This window comes from Pristis pectinata, chromosome 23 (genome assembly GCF_009764475.1).
Source record: "Pristis pectinata isolate sPriPec2 chromosome 23, sPriPec2.1.pri, whole genome shotgun sequence".
NCBI classification, from domain to species: Eukaryota; Metazoa; Chordata; class Chondrichthyes; order Rhinopristiformes; family Pristidae; genus Pristis; species Pristis pectinata.
In genome coordinates, this window is record NC_067427.1 from 323,693 (window position 1) to 337,201 (window position 13,509).

The 13,509-nt window shown below is 45.3% G+C and overlaps 1 protein-coding gene across 2 annotated transcripts in view; it reads left to right on the top strand.

Annotated features, from left to right (window-relative positions):
* The first annotated feature begins 1,931 nt into the window (after positions 1 to 1,931).
* The window catches only part of LOC127581972 (syntaxin-binding protein 1), a 113,675-nt gene continuing 102,097 nt past the window's right edge, over positions 1,932 to 13,509 (top strand). The window contains exon 1 of one of the 2 annotated variants that reach the window (XM_052036795.1): positions 1,932 to 2,565. In XM_052036795.1, the coding sequence (XP_051892755.1) occupies positions 2,529 to 2,565 (37 nt within the window). In that variant the 5' untranslated portion in view covers positions 1,932 to 2,528. The remainder of the gene's footprint in view (positions 2,566 to 13,509) is intronic. The other variant, XM_052036796.1, reaches the window with a different exon arrangement.

Here is a 13,509-nt window from a genome sequence, read left to right on the forward strand (position 1 = left end):
ACTGGCACTATAAAGCATTATGCTAACCGCTACACTACCGTGCCTGCCATAGAAAAATGTAACGTCATTTTATACTGCTAATTCATCTATCTAAAATAAATAATCTATCTAAAATAAATAAATAAGCGTGGCGACACTTGCGGGCTGCCCCCAGAACACTCTACGCAAAAGATGTATTTCACTGTGTGTTTCGATGTACATGTGACTAATAAAGATATCCTATCCCATCCTATCCTTCCCAATGATGTGGAAGTCCAGAACTAAGGGTCACAGTCTAAATATATGGAATAACCCATTAAGAACTGAGATGAGGAGAAATGTCTTTACTCACAGAGTGGTGAACCTGTTGAATTCTCTATCACAGAAGGCAGTCACAGAGGCCAAATCATTAAATATATTCAAGAGTTAGATATAGTTCTTATGGTTAGAAGGATCAAGAGATATGGGGAAAAAGCAGGAACAGGTGATCAGCCGTGATTGTGCTGAATAGCAGAACAGGTCTGAACGGTTAAATGTCCTACTCTGCCAGTCAATAAAATCACAGCTGAATTGGTCTTGTTCTCTACCCCTCTTTGTGCCTGGTCTCCCAGGCAACTGTACTCAAGTAACCCTAACAGCATAAAGATAATTGTCAAAGTGGAGAGACAACATTTCAAAGTTCAGACAAGGACAAACACTCTCCACAGTTTACACAGTACCTTAAGTAACACTCCCCAAGGTGCAGACTAACTGGGTTGCTTTTACGAAATACTGGCAAGAACTCAATGGGCTCAATGACCTCCTTCAGTACTGCAATAATTCTGTCCTACCATTGACACAATCTAAAGGACCTTCAACCCTTTTGCAGAAATATTAAACCATTATCAGAAATGTGAAGCTTTACATCATTAATGAGCATATAATAACCACATAAACCCGGTTTTGATCATATTCCATATCAATTACATGGAGAGCCAGAATCAATCGAATCCTTAACTATCATTTTTGTTCTGTTTTATATCTATTTTACGAACTCCAGACCTCGGTTTTCTCAGGTAACACCGGTCTCCGTGTGCGATATTTCACTGAATCAGGAAAGTTAAGGTGACAGCACTATCTGGTGTTTCTCTGTCTGAGCTACCCGCTCAGTTTTCCTGCACACTCGCCTTATTCATCTGTTCTTTTTTCCAAGGAACAACCTATTCTCTGTTCCACATCATTCTGCGTCCACTGCACCTTGACCGTGAATTCCATGCTCAGCACCCCTCCTCCCCCACTTACCTCACTGAACTACTCCCTAATCATCCTGAACACTATTTAACTTTTTCCAATCAGTGTAAAACACTTGTGAAATCTCCCTTCATCATTTCAGCTAGTGATATATTGGTATTGGTATTTTTTTCGATTACTTTCTGTAATTTTACGACAGCAGAATTCGCAAAACGATATTCAATTCCCCACTTGTCCTGCTCGTGTGTTTTCTGACACATTTCCACTCTCCCTCGCTGAGACCTCTTCTCACCAGTCTCCGCTCACTCTGTCAGCAGTTTCTTTGTACAATGCGGTGCTATCAGCAAACGGGAACCCTGCCACTTGACAGCTGTGTACCTCAACCCCGTCCCCCCTACACAAGCACACACCCACCCCCCTCCACACACACCCATCCCACACCCACCCCCCCTCCACACACACCCATCCCACACCCAACCTCCCTACACACACACCCACCCCCCTCCACACACACCCATCCCACACCCAACCCCCCTACACACACACCCACCCCCTCCACACACACCCATCCCACCCTACCCCCCTATACACACCCCCCACCCCCCTCCACACACACACACCCACCCCCCCTCCACACACACCCATCCCACACCCACCCCCCCTACACACACACTTTCCCCTGAGCATTGGCTGCGTGTGTTCCGCGGGAATCTCCGTGAGCGGCTTTGACTGTTCATCCCGTGAATGTTTCTTATTTTACCGATTTTCTCACTGGGATTGGTTTACAGTTCAAGATAACACAAACTTCATCCACCTTGGTCCTGGACTTGCGGCTCCGCCGGGCGCTGTGAAACGTGGCGGTGCCGGGGACACTTAATGTGGGCATTGTTGGAATTCGGTTTGAAATACTTTGCATTTTGAAAATCTGCGTTATAAGCGATGGAAGGCGGCGGACTGTTGAACTGTCCAACAGCTTCACGACGTTTAAATCGCCTGGTTGCCACCTCTTGAATGGAAGGCACACCTGTGATTTTTTTTTAAAACCTGTAGCCTGGGTGGATGGTTCCAGAATGTTGCACTGGTGAACGCGGCAGGTTGCCCCTTGTCCGAGCCACATTGCGAGGCATCGCCGCGCTCCCTGGATACGGGCGATTTCTAACAGGGGGGCTGCGGTGTTGATTGTATCTTCAGTGTTGTGCGAGCAGACAGCGCCGGCTGAGGCGATGTTAATCCACCCGGGAATTGGCTGTGGCCAGTGACGTGAGCCTCCTGACTGCAGTCAGCTGATTGGCAAAGGATTCAGAGCGGCTGCAAGCACCATGGCTCCCATCGGGCTGAAGGCGGTGGTCGGCGAGAGTAAGCAGCAGCGGTGTTCGGTAGCGGGGACGGTTTAATGCGGGGCGGGGAGCGAGAAGCTTCGCAGCCGAGGCCGTTGTTTGTTGCGGGCTTGGTGCGGATGTGGGGCTGGCTTCCGCCGGTCGGTGAGCGCCGCGGCGGGGCGGCGGTGCCGGGCACAGCCCCCGGGCATCACCGTGTGATCAGCCCGGTCGGGCTTCGGTCGTCAGTGGGGCCAACGGTCCCGGCAAAACAGCTTATTGAGCTAAATCCTCCGCTCTCCCCGTGAGCGCGGTGCAGTCGGGGGCCGGGCGTGTGGCAGGTCCCCCGAGCGCCGGGCTCCGCTACAACATCAACACGCTCCTGGGATAAAATGTCTGCGGACCGTCGGCGCCGAGTGTTCCTGAGTCCCCACACCGTGGGCTGTGTGTTCTTCAACCCTCCCGCCGGAGCTCCAGCCGCGGGTGTCGGCGCCGAAGCAGCTCTGCCGCAGTGTGTTCAGGCGGCGCCGAGTGCGGGCGAGCCCGTCACCTGTCCCACCGCCCCATCCCCACCCCACACCGCCCTATCGCTTCCCCCCCACCGCTCCAAACCCACCCCCCATCCCCCCCCCCCCACCGCCTCATTTCCCACCACACCGCCTGGCTCCGCTCCGACAACACCCTGCACTGATGTACCTGCAGCATTGGCGCAGTGTTGACGATCGCGATGGGGAAACCACGCGAATTACCGAATATGTGCCCGTGCAGGGGTGGAAGTGAAGTTCTAACCGTGCTGCGTGGTATCTGATCTGTGGCCGGCCTCTGCTCAGACCCAGTGGGCTTCCCATCCTGAGCGAGACTGCAGTCGTTTCAGGGACCGGGCCTGTTGCCTCTTCCTTTGAATTGAGATACATTTGTCAAACGGCTTCCTTCAGCTGCAATTAATATTTGCCATGAAGGTGTACTTACAGTAACTCCGAACGTGTCATTTTTTATGGTGATGGTTTCATTTGTAGTGTCCAATTAAAACAATTATTAAATGCGTAGCAGTGGGCTTTTCCTGGATTACCGAAGCTTCCAGTTAAATGTAGGTCTTAGTTACACACAAAGGAGCCCCGCGTTCTGCGAGTGGCAGATTCTGCCGTTTTACTTTGTCTTGTTATCCTTCGGAAAGGTACAGTTATCTCACAGAAGGGCCCCGCATTCATTTTGAATAATCTTGGAACGGGAGATAGCATTTTGTAACTCTCAACGATGAAAGTTTGCTTTAAGTATAATCAGGTGGTGTGCTTGGATGGCGTGTCTAATAATTGAGATGTGATCATTTTGGTGATTTGTCTCTGTGATTTCCTTTATGCCACGTGAGTAATAACACGTGTGTCAGCTATTCATAACTTAATAGTCCACCGTGTTTTAGCCAATCTCAGTCGGTGACAGGTTCAGTTCAGAGACACAATGCTGTAGACTCAATTCCCATAGCAGGATTGAGAGGAAGCTATAGTCTGTTGCAGTCCTGATGAAGAATCTCCACCCAAAATGTCGAATGTTTATTTTCCTCCAGAGATGCTGCCTGACCTGCTGAGTTTCTCTGGCATTTTGTGTGCTGCTCCAGCTTCCAGCATCTGCAGAATCTGTCTCTATTTTGCTGCATTGCCTGTTGATATTCCCATCCTCCTCATTAGACCTCTTCATTTGTGTGAAGCACCAGCATGCAAGTGTTCAGTGAGAGTGGCTAGCCACATGAGTCACTCCTTAACCTGGAGGTTACACCAAAGATCAAGGACAGAATCTAATTATTTAGTTAGGAAATGAGGTGTATTTACACTGCTAGGACTATTTTATAGGCTGCTGAACATTTCAGATTGAAGACCCTTCCTCTGTCTTTTAACTGAAACATTAACTTTGTTTCTCTTCTCACAGACACTTTCACCTGCTGAGAGTTTCTAGCATTTCCGGCTTTTTCAGATTCTCGGCATCTGCAGTTTCTATGATTTCCAAAATATTCTATTGGCATGTGAACAGGAAAGGGGTTACAAGTGGGGAAGTGAAGTTGATCAGAGATGAATTCTGATGTAGACAAGCCATAAGGGTTGTGATAATGGGAAACTCGTGGAGCAGAGGCCATGGGTGAGATACTAAATGAATCCTTTTCTTCACCAAGAAAGAAGGTGCGGCTGTAGTTTCAGCCAAGGAGGGTGGAGTTGAGATTCTGGATGGGCTCAGTAGAGGCAGGAGGTACTGGAAAGACTAGCTGCACTTACAATGGATAAATCACCTGGTCCTGATGGGATGATCCTTGGTTGCTGAGGGATGTAAAGGTGAAAATTGCAGAGGTTATAATCTTCCAGACATGGTGTCAGTGTTGTATAGCATAGAAACAGGCCAACCTTTTTGGCCATCTACACCAATCCCATGTGCCTGCACAAGGGCTGTATCCTTCTGTCTTGCCTATTTAAGTCTCTGTCAATCTGTATATGTAGGTGGTGTTTGAGGACTAGAAAATTGTGAGTGTTACACCTTTGTCCAAAAAGGGTTTAACTGCAAATCACTCAGTTTAACCTTGGTGGTGGGGTAGGTTCCAGACACAATAATCAGGGAAAGAATTAGCAGGTACATGGAGAAGTGTGAATTAATTAGAGAATGCTAGCATGCATTTGATAAAGGCAAATTGTGTCTAAGTGGCGTGATAAACTTGGAAGCATAGTGACATGAGAGGAGAACAGTTACAGACTTTGAGGAGTTGGAGCCAGCGGATGGAATGGGCAGATAGGTGACAGATGAAATGTAAAACTTGGGCTTGTGAATGGCTGGAAGAATGAGATGAGGTAATACAATTCTAACAGAGAATAGTTCGCTGAAAGTAGCAGGGTAGATTGAGAAAGCGATTTTAAAACAGCAAACAGGATCCTGGACTTTATATAAAGAGCAAGAGAGTCTTGAATGTTTATAAAACAGTGGTACAGCCGCAACTAGAGTACTGTGCACATTTCTGAGCACTGCACTTCAGGGAAGATATAAAGGTGTTGCAGAGGCTGCAGAAGGGATTTGCTAAAATGATTCCAGGTTTGAAAGAGTTCAGTTAGGTGTTGTATCAGATTTTAAATGTCTCTGATGTTCAGATATTTAAAAATAATTAAAATTTCTTTAAATAGTGAAAAAAATTTAAATATTGGTTAAAACAGATGGAAATAACAAAAGTGAGAATTAAATAACTGAGCTTACCTTTTCCCTCTTAAGATCAAGGATTATGTTGGGAATTGCCATTGACACGCACCCACATTAGCACAGGATTGCAGAAGCAAATTCTCCAACATGTCCTGGTTTGCACTTAGTCTGGGACTTGTTGAACTGGGAATAGCTGAACAGTTTGTCTGGTTGTATTCAAGTACTTGAGTCATTGTAAATAGCATTGCCTGTTATCACAGGGTCTAATATGGGCTATCTGACAAGCCAATAATTTTAAAGGAAGTCACAGGACACTTCTATTCCGGTCAGCTGAGTTAAGGTTCTTCCGGGCTGGTTGTTAACAATTTGTGTGCATGTTATAATCCATAAGGAAATATTATATCTTGATATTCATAGCAACTTGCCTCTGAGTTTCAGAATTTATAATTATTTGCGGGATATTGGTTGAGACGGTGTATACTGATTAGTATCGTGTACTATATTTTTGGTGTTAATTATAGTAAAAGGAGACATTAATTTAAAGGAAGAGATTACTCTGAAAGGGAGAGGAAATCTACGGGCACCAATATTGGGTATTAGGGAATATCCTTCCTTACAAAGAAAAGCTGTCTGATGTCAGTATGTAACCCAGGAGATGGGAAAGTGCTGTGAACTTTGAGGAAAAAGTATAAATAGATTTTAAAGCAGGAAAGCTTAATAATAGAGTTGTTGAAAGTTCCAGGATTTTATTTTCCTCCTGAACATTTGAACTATTTTCAGGCTGCCCCTACCTACAAGTGGTCAAGGTGTACAAGCTAAATTTGCCTTGCAATGAAGAAACACCATGTTCTTCATCAACACCTTATTGCAACTTAGGATGTAAGTGTGGGTGAAAATCATGGGACCTCAAAATCCAGCAATATGATAATAGCAGTGGAGTTCCAGCAGAGAACAGCTTCCATAAATCCTTGCAAGGAAAAAGGACAAATGCAACAAAAAAAATCAGGAAAAGAAAGCTTAATAAAAAGCGGAATGAAAATATAATAGAAAAGGGAAGAAAGGAATTGATGAATGTTAGATTAACAGAAATGTTGATTGCAGAACTGCACATCACATTGAACTTATTTTACATTAGGCGAGAGATAAAACAAAAAGTATTTTACAAAATATTCATAAACAACTGAGAGTTTAATACAATATCTTTTCAACAATTGTGCCTGCAGTATATCTGCCAGATTCCTTCAGTTGCAATGCAGACACTACAGATTTGTACAGTTTTAATATTTAATGGACAACTGGTTGTTACTGGTTTTAGAGGGGTAGAAGGAAGAGAGCTGGACAGTGCTGCAACTGACATGTTATGACCAGGTATTTTCACTGAATACATCAACAATTATATCAAATGCTTTTAAATTGTATCAACGGGTGTACTTGTGCCTCAAAAGAACTAACTCAATTTTAGGAGGTGCCTTGAATGCCTGCAAACAAGTACAACTAGTGGAAATGTGGAACATAAATTGATTTACTTTGTGGGGCTGGCTTCTAGTGTGATATCTTAAACTTGTGCAAAACGTTGTAAAATCTCCAATTACATTGGATGGAATTTGTGCTTATGACTTCATGATATTTTGCACCAATTGAGCAGGCTTTTGGGAAATTGTATTGAATAAAAAATGCAACCAAGCAGATATCCAAACCCATTTCTATTCAGTTCCTTTGTAATATTGTTGGATTTTTGGTGTTAATGTTTTATATTGAAGAAGGAATTGCTCCATGGACTATGCTTAGTAAAGTTGTATATCATGTATAAAGAATGCAAAATCTAGAAAGAAACAAAGAATATACCAACCTTGGTATATTCCAGCATGCTTTACCCGCAGTGAAATGTCACTGAAACGTAGGCATCAAATGCAAACAAGACTTTTGTCATAAAAGCATACTCAAGTAATTAAACTTGTGTGAGCATTGTTTCAAAACAAAACTTGGAATCAGCACAAGCACATTGGTTGTAGAAATGTAACTGTCATTCTGCTGACAGTCTTGAAACTGTATAATCTGTTGTGGATTTTCAGCTAAATACTTGGATACCTTGCCTAATCCTGGAATGTCTAAAGGTGGGTTACCATTCTAGATTTCACAGCAGGAACAACTTGTAGGAAGAAGCAGAATATTTTGTGTACAAATAAATACTATTTATATATATTTCCCATAACTCCTGGTTGACTATCGAAGGTGAGAAGAATCAACCACACACTTTAAATCTCATTGCTAATGACGCATTCCCTGTTTGATTTCTCAGGAGTGAAGGGTTCCTCACCAGATCATTGACTAGGTCAGGCAGTATATGTGGAGAGAGAAACAGAATTAAGAGTTCAAATGGAGAAAATGTTATCAACCTGAAGCATTAACACTCTGTGTTTCTGTTTGTCTCTCTGTGTGTCTGTCACTGTCTCTGTCTCTCCACGGATGCTGTCTGACCTGCTGAGTATTTCTAGCATTTTTGTTTTAATTTCATATTTCCACCTTGGGGTTAGGATTCCAGAGTTAGGGTAATAGTTATGTTTCGGTATAAAAAGACTTTCTATACTCTTGCTGGAAGGAGTGGGGATGAGAGTAGAGGAGCAGGAAATAGGTGAGAGATGGATAGGATTCTGTTAATTATGATGGAGAGGTTAAGGACAAAGGGATGCCAGATTCTGTTTCTGTGCATCTCTTTCCATACTTATCCTGGAACACACATGTTGATGCTGCTAGCTTGAAAGTGGAAATGTGGTTACAGTGTACTTTGCTGCCATTTACTTTGAACTAAATGGTCAACTAAATGGGACCCTTCATAGTGGGACATTGCAATGAATATGAATCAAGTTGGTTCAATAGGATTTGGAATTCTGTTTGTTTCATTGCTTACATTTCCACAATATATTCATGCATGTTGATGATCTATGTGAGAAGCAGATCTATCCGTTTACACTCTGGGCATGAAATTATGTTCCAACGTGATCTCACCACTAGCCACATCTTCCTCTCCCTTTTACATAGAAAACCTACAGCACATACAGGCCCTTCCACCCACAAAGTTGTGCCGAACATGTCCCTACCTTAGAAATTACTAGGCTTACCCATAGCCCTCTATCTTTCTCAGCTCCATGTACCTATCCAAAAGTCTCTTAAAAGACTCTATCGTATCCGCCTCCGCCACCGTTGCCGGCAGCCCATTCCACACACTCGCCACTCTCTAAGTAAAAAAAACTTACCCGTGACATCTCCTCTGTACCTACTCCTCAGCACCTTAAACCTGTGTCCTCTTGTGGCAACCATTTCAGCCCTGGGAAAAAGCCTCTGACTATCCACACGATCAATGCCTCTCATCATCTTATACACCTCTATCAGCTCCCCCCCCCTCATCCTCTGTCATTCCAAGATCACTCAACCTGCTTTCATAAGGCATACTCCCCAGTTCAGGTGACATCCCTGTAAATCTCTTCTGCACCCTTTCTATGGCTTCCACATCCTTCCTTTAGTGAGGTGACCGGAACTGAGCACAGTTCTTCAAGTGGGGTCTGACCAGGGACCCATATAGCTGCAACATTACCTCTCGGCTCTTAAAGTCAATTCCACAATAGATGAAGGACAATACACCGTATGCCTTCTTAACCACAGAGTCAACCTGTGCAGCTGTTTTGAGCATCCTATGGACTTGGACCCCAAGATCCCTCTGATCCTCCACACCGCCAAGAGTCCTACCATTAATACCATATTCGGCCATCATACTTGACTGACCAAAATGAACCACTTCACACTTATCTGGGTTGAACTCCACCTGCTACTTCTCAGCCCAGTTTTGCATCCTATCTATGTCTTGCTGCAATCTCTGACAACCCTCCACACTATCCACAACACATCCAACCTTTGTGTCATCAGCAAACTTACTAACCCATCCCTCCACTTCCTCATCCAGGTCATTGATAAAAATCACGAAGAGTAAGGGTCCCAGAACAGATCCCTGAGGTACACCACTGGTCACCGACCTCCATGCAGAATATGACCCGTCAATAACCACTCTTTGCCTTCTGTGGGCCAGCCAGTTCTGGATCCACAAATCAATGTCCCCTTGGATCCCATGCTGCCTCACTTTCTCAGTAAGCCTTACATGGGGTATCTTATCAAATGCCTTGCTGAAATCCATATACACTACATCTACTGCTCTTCCTTCATCAATGTGTTTAGTCACATCCTCAAAATTCAGTCAGGCTCGTAAGGCAGGACCTGCCCTTGACAAAGCCATGCTGACTATTTCTAATCAATCTATACCCCAAATGTTCATAAATCCTGCCTCTCAGGATCTTCTCCATCAACTTACCAACCACTGAAGTAAGACTCAATGGTCTATAATATCCTGGCCTATCTCAACTCCCTTTCTTGAATAAAGGAACAACATCTGCAACCATCCAATCCTCTGGAACCTCTCCCATCCCCAATGATGATGCAAAGATCATCGCCAGAGGCTCAGCAATATCCTCTCTCGCCTCCCACAGTAACCTGGGGTACATCTCATCTGGTCCCGGCGACTTATCCAACTTGATGCTTTCTAAGAGCTCCAGCACATCCTCTTTCTTTAAAGCTTGAGCATGTAGATATTCAGTCTGCTGCAAGTCATCACTGCAATCATCAAGATCCTTTTTCTTAGTGAATACTGAAGTATTCATTAAGTACCTCTGCTGTTTCCTCGGGATCCATACACACTTTCCCACAGTTACACTTGATAGGTCCTATTCTTTCACATCTTATCCTCTTGCTCTTCACGTACTTGTAGAATGCCTTGGGGTTTTCCTTAATCCTGCCTGCCAAGGCCTTCTCATGGCCCCTTCTGGCTTTCCTAATTTCCTTCTTAAGCTCCTTCCTGTTAGCCTTATAATCTTCCAGATCTCTAACATTTCCTAGCTCTCTGGACCTTTTGTAAGCTTTTCTTCTTGACTAGATTTATTACAGCCTTTGTACACCATGGTTCCTGTACCCTATCGTAACTTCCCTATCTCATTGGAATGTACCTATGCAGAACTCCACACAAATAACCCCTGAACATGTGCCACATTTCTTCTGTACTTTTCCTTGCGAACATCTGTTCCCAATTTACGCTTCTAATTTCTTGCCTGAGAGCCTCATAATTCCCCTTACTCCAATTATACTCTTTTCTAACTTGTCTGTTCCTATCTCTCTCCAATGCTGTTGTAAAGGAGATAGAATTATGATCACTATCTCCAAAATGCTCTCCCACTGAGAGATCTGACACCTAACCAGGTTCATTTCTCAATACCAAATCAAGTACAGTCTCTCCTCTTGTAGGCTTATCTACATATAGTGTCAAAACACCTTCCTGAACACATCTAACAAACTCCACCCCATCTAAACCCCTTGCTGTATGGAGATGCCAGTCGATATTTGGAAAATTAAAATCTCCCATCACAACAACTGTTATTATCGCACCTTTCCAGGATCTGTTTCCCTATCTGCTCCTTGATATCCCTGTTACTATTGGGTGGCCTATAAAAAAAACACCCAGTAAAGTTATTGACCCCTTCCTGTTCCTAACCTCCACTCACAGAGACTCCATAGACAATCCCTCCATGATGTCCACCTTTTCTGCAGCTGTGACACTATCTCAGATCAACAGTGCCGCTCCCCCACCTCTTTTGTCCCCCCCTCTGTCCTTTCTGAAACATCTAAAACCCGGCACTTGAAGTAACTATTCCTGTCTCTGAGCCATCCAAGTCTCTGTAATGGCCACCACATCATAGCCCCAAGTACTGATCCACGCTCTGGGCTTATCTGCTTTGTTCACAATACTCCTTGCGTTGAAATAGACTCATCTCAAACTGTCGGTCTGAGCACGTCCCTTCTCTATCACCTGCCTATCCTCCCTCCCGCACTGTCTACAAGCTTTGTCTACTTGAGAGCTAACCACCTCTTCCCCGGTCTCTTCAGTTCGGTTCCCACCCCCCAACAATTCTAGTTTAAATCCTCCCCAGCAAACCTCCCTGCCAGGATTCAATCCCTGGGATTCAAGTGCAACCCGTCCTTTTTGTACAGAGGTCCAAAAGAGGTCCCAATGATCCAGAAATCTGTGTCCTTGCCCCCGCTCCAATCCCTCAGCCACGCATTTATCCTCCACCTCATTCTATTCCTATACTCACTGTCACGTGGCACAGGCAGTAATCCCGAGATTACTACCTTTGTGGTCCTGTTCTTCAGCCTTCTGCCTAGCTCCCTAAACTCACTTTTTAGGACCTCATCCCTCTGTCTACCTATATTGTTGGTACCAACATGTACCATGACTTCTGGCTGTCTTCCCTCCCGCTCAAGAATGCTGTGGACCTGATCAGAGACATCCTGAACCTGTCACCTGGGAGGTAACATACCATCCAGGATTCTCGCTCATGTCCATTGAACCTCCTGTCTGTTCCCCTGACTATCGAGTCCCCTATCACTATTGCCCTCCTCTTCTCCCTTCCCCTCTGAGCAGCAGGACCAGTCCCAGTGCCAGAGACCTGGCTACTGCCACTTGATCCCTGTAGGTCATCCTCCTCAACAGCATCCAAAGCGGAATACCTGTTTTTGAGGGGAACAGCCTCCGGGGTGCTCTGCTCTGTCTGCCTGTTCCCTTTCTCTTTCTATGCCCTGACAGTCACCCATCTATCTGCCTCCTGGACCCTAGAAGTACCTGCTCTAAGGGGGGGGGGGTGACTGCCTCCCGATGCACAGCATCTACATAACTCTCTCCTTCCCCGATGCTTCGCAGTGTTTGAAGCTGTTACTCCAGCTCATCAATTCTGAGCTGAAGTTCCTGCAGCCTCAAGCACTTACTGTAGATGTGGTCACCATGCTCCACAGCAGGGTCCACTAGCTCCCACATCATGCAGCTGCAGCACATTGCCTTGCCCTCCAAAGTTATAACAATAACAGTAAAACTTACCCTTACTTACCAGCCGCTTACCAGTGTTGTTTGCAAATGGCCTCCACCTCTTGATGCCGAAGCCTGTTGTGCCAAAGCCACTCACTCTGACTCTGTCAACTTTCTGCAAGGACCACTCTCTCCATGACTCCCTGGTCTGCTCATCTCTTCCTTCCCACCCACCCCTCCCCAGCTCCTGGTGGTACTCCCCCCAACCCCCCCACCCATAACTGTACAGGGTATAACACTTGGCCCTACACCTCTTCCCTCACCACCATCCAGGGACCTAAACAGTCCTTCCAGCAGAGGCAGAAATTCACTGTAGCTCTTCTAACCGGGTCGATTGCATTCAGCGTCCACAATGTGGCCTTCTCTAGGTGACTGTTTTGCAGAACACCTGGACTCTGTCCCCAACAGCCATCTTGTGGACATTGCAGACAGAGTGGACAGTTACATGGATAAGAAAGGTTTAGAGTGATGTGGGCCAAACACAGGAAAATGGGACTAGCTCAGGTAGGCATCTTGGTTGGCATGGATGAGTTGGGCTGAAGGGCCTGTTTCCATACTGTATTACTCTATGACTTTATCTTAAGCTTCTGGCTGGACATCACTTCAACACCCCTTCCCAATTCCACTCTGACCTGTTAGTTCTTGGCCTTCTCTACTGCCGCAGTGAGGCCAAACACAAAATATGTTCTGCTTGGGTAGCCTACTGCCCAATGGCATGAACACTGAAATTTCCAGTTTCAGGTAACCCACTCCCTCTGTGTTCCCTTCCCACTCCCCACCAATTCAGTCAGGTTCTCTTTCCCTTAATTCACCTTTTACATCCTCTCTCCCCTCGTTACCCAGACATCGCCCTCCCCCACC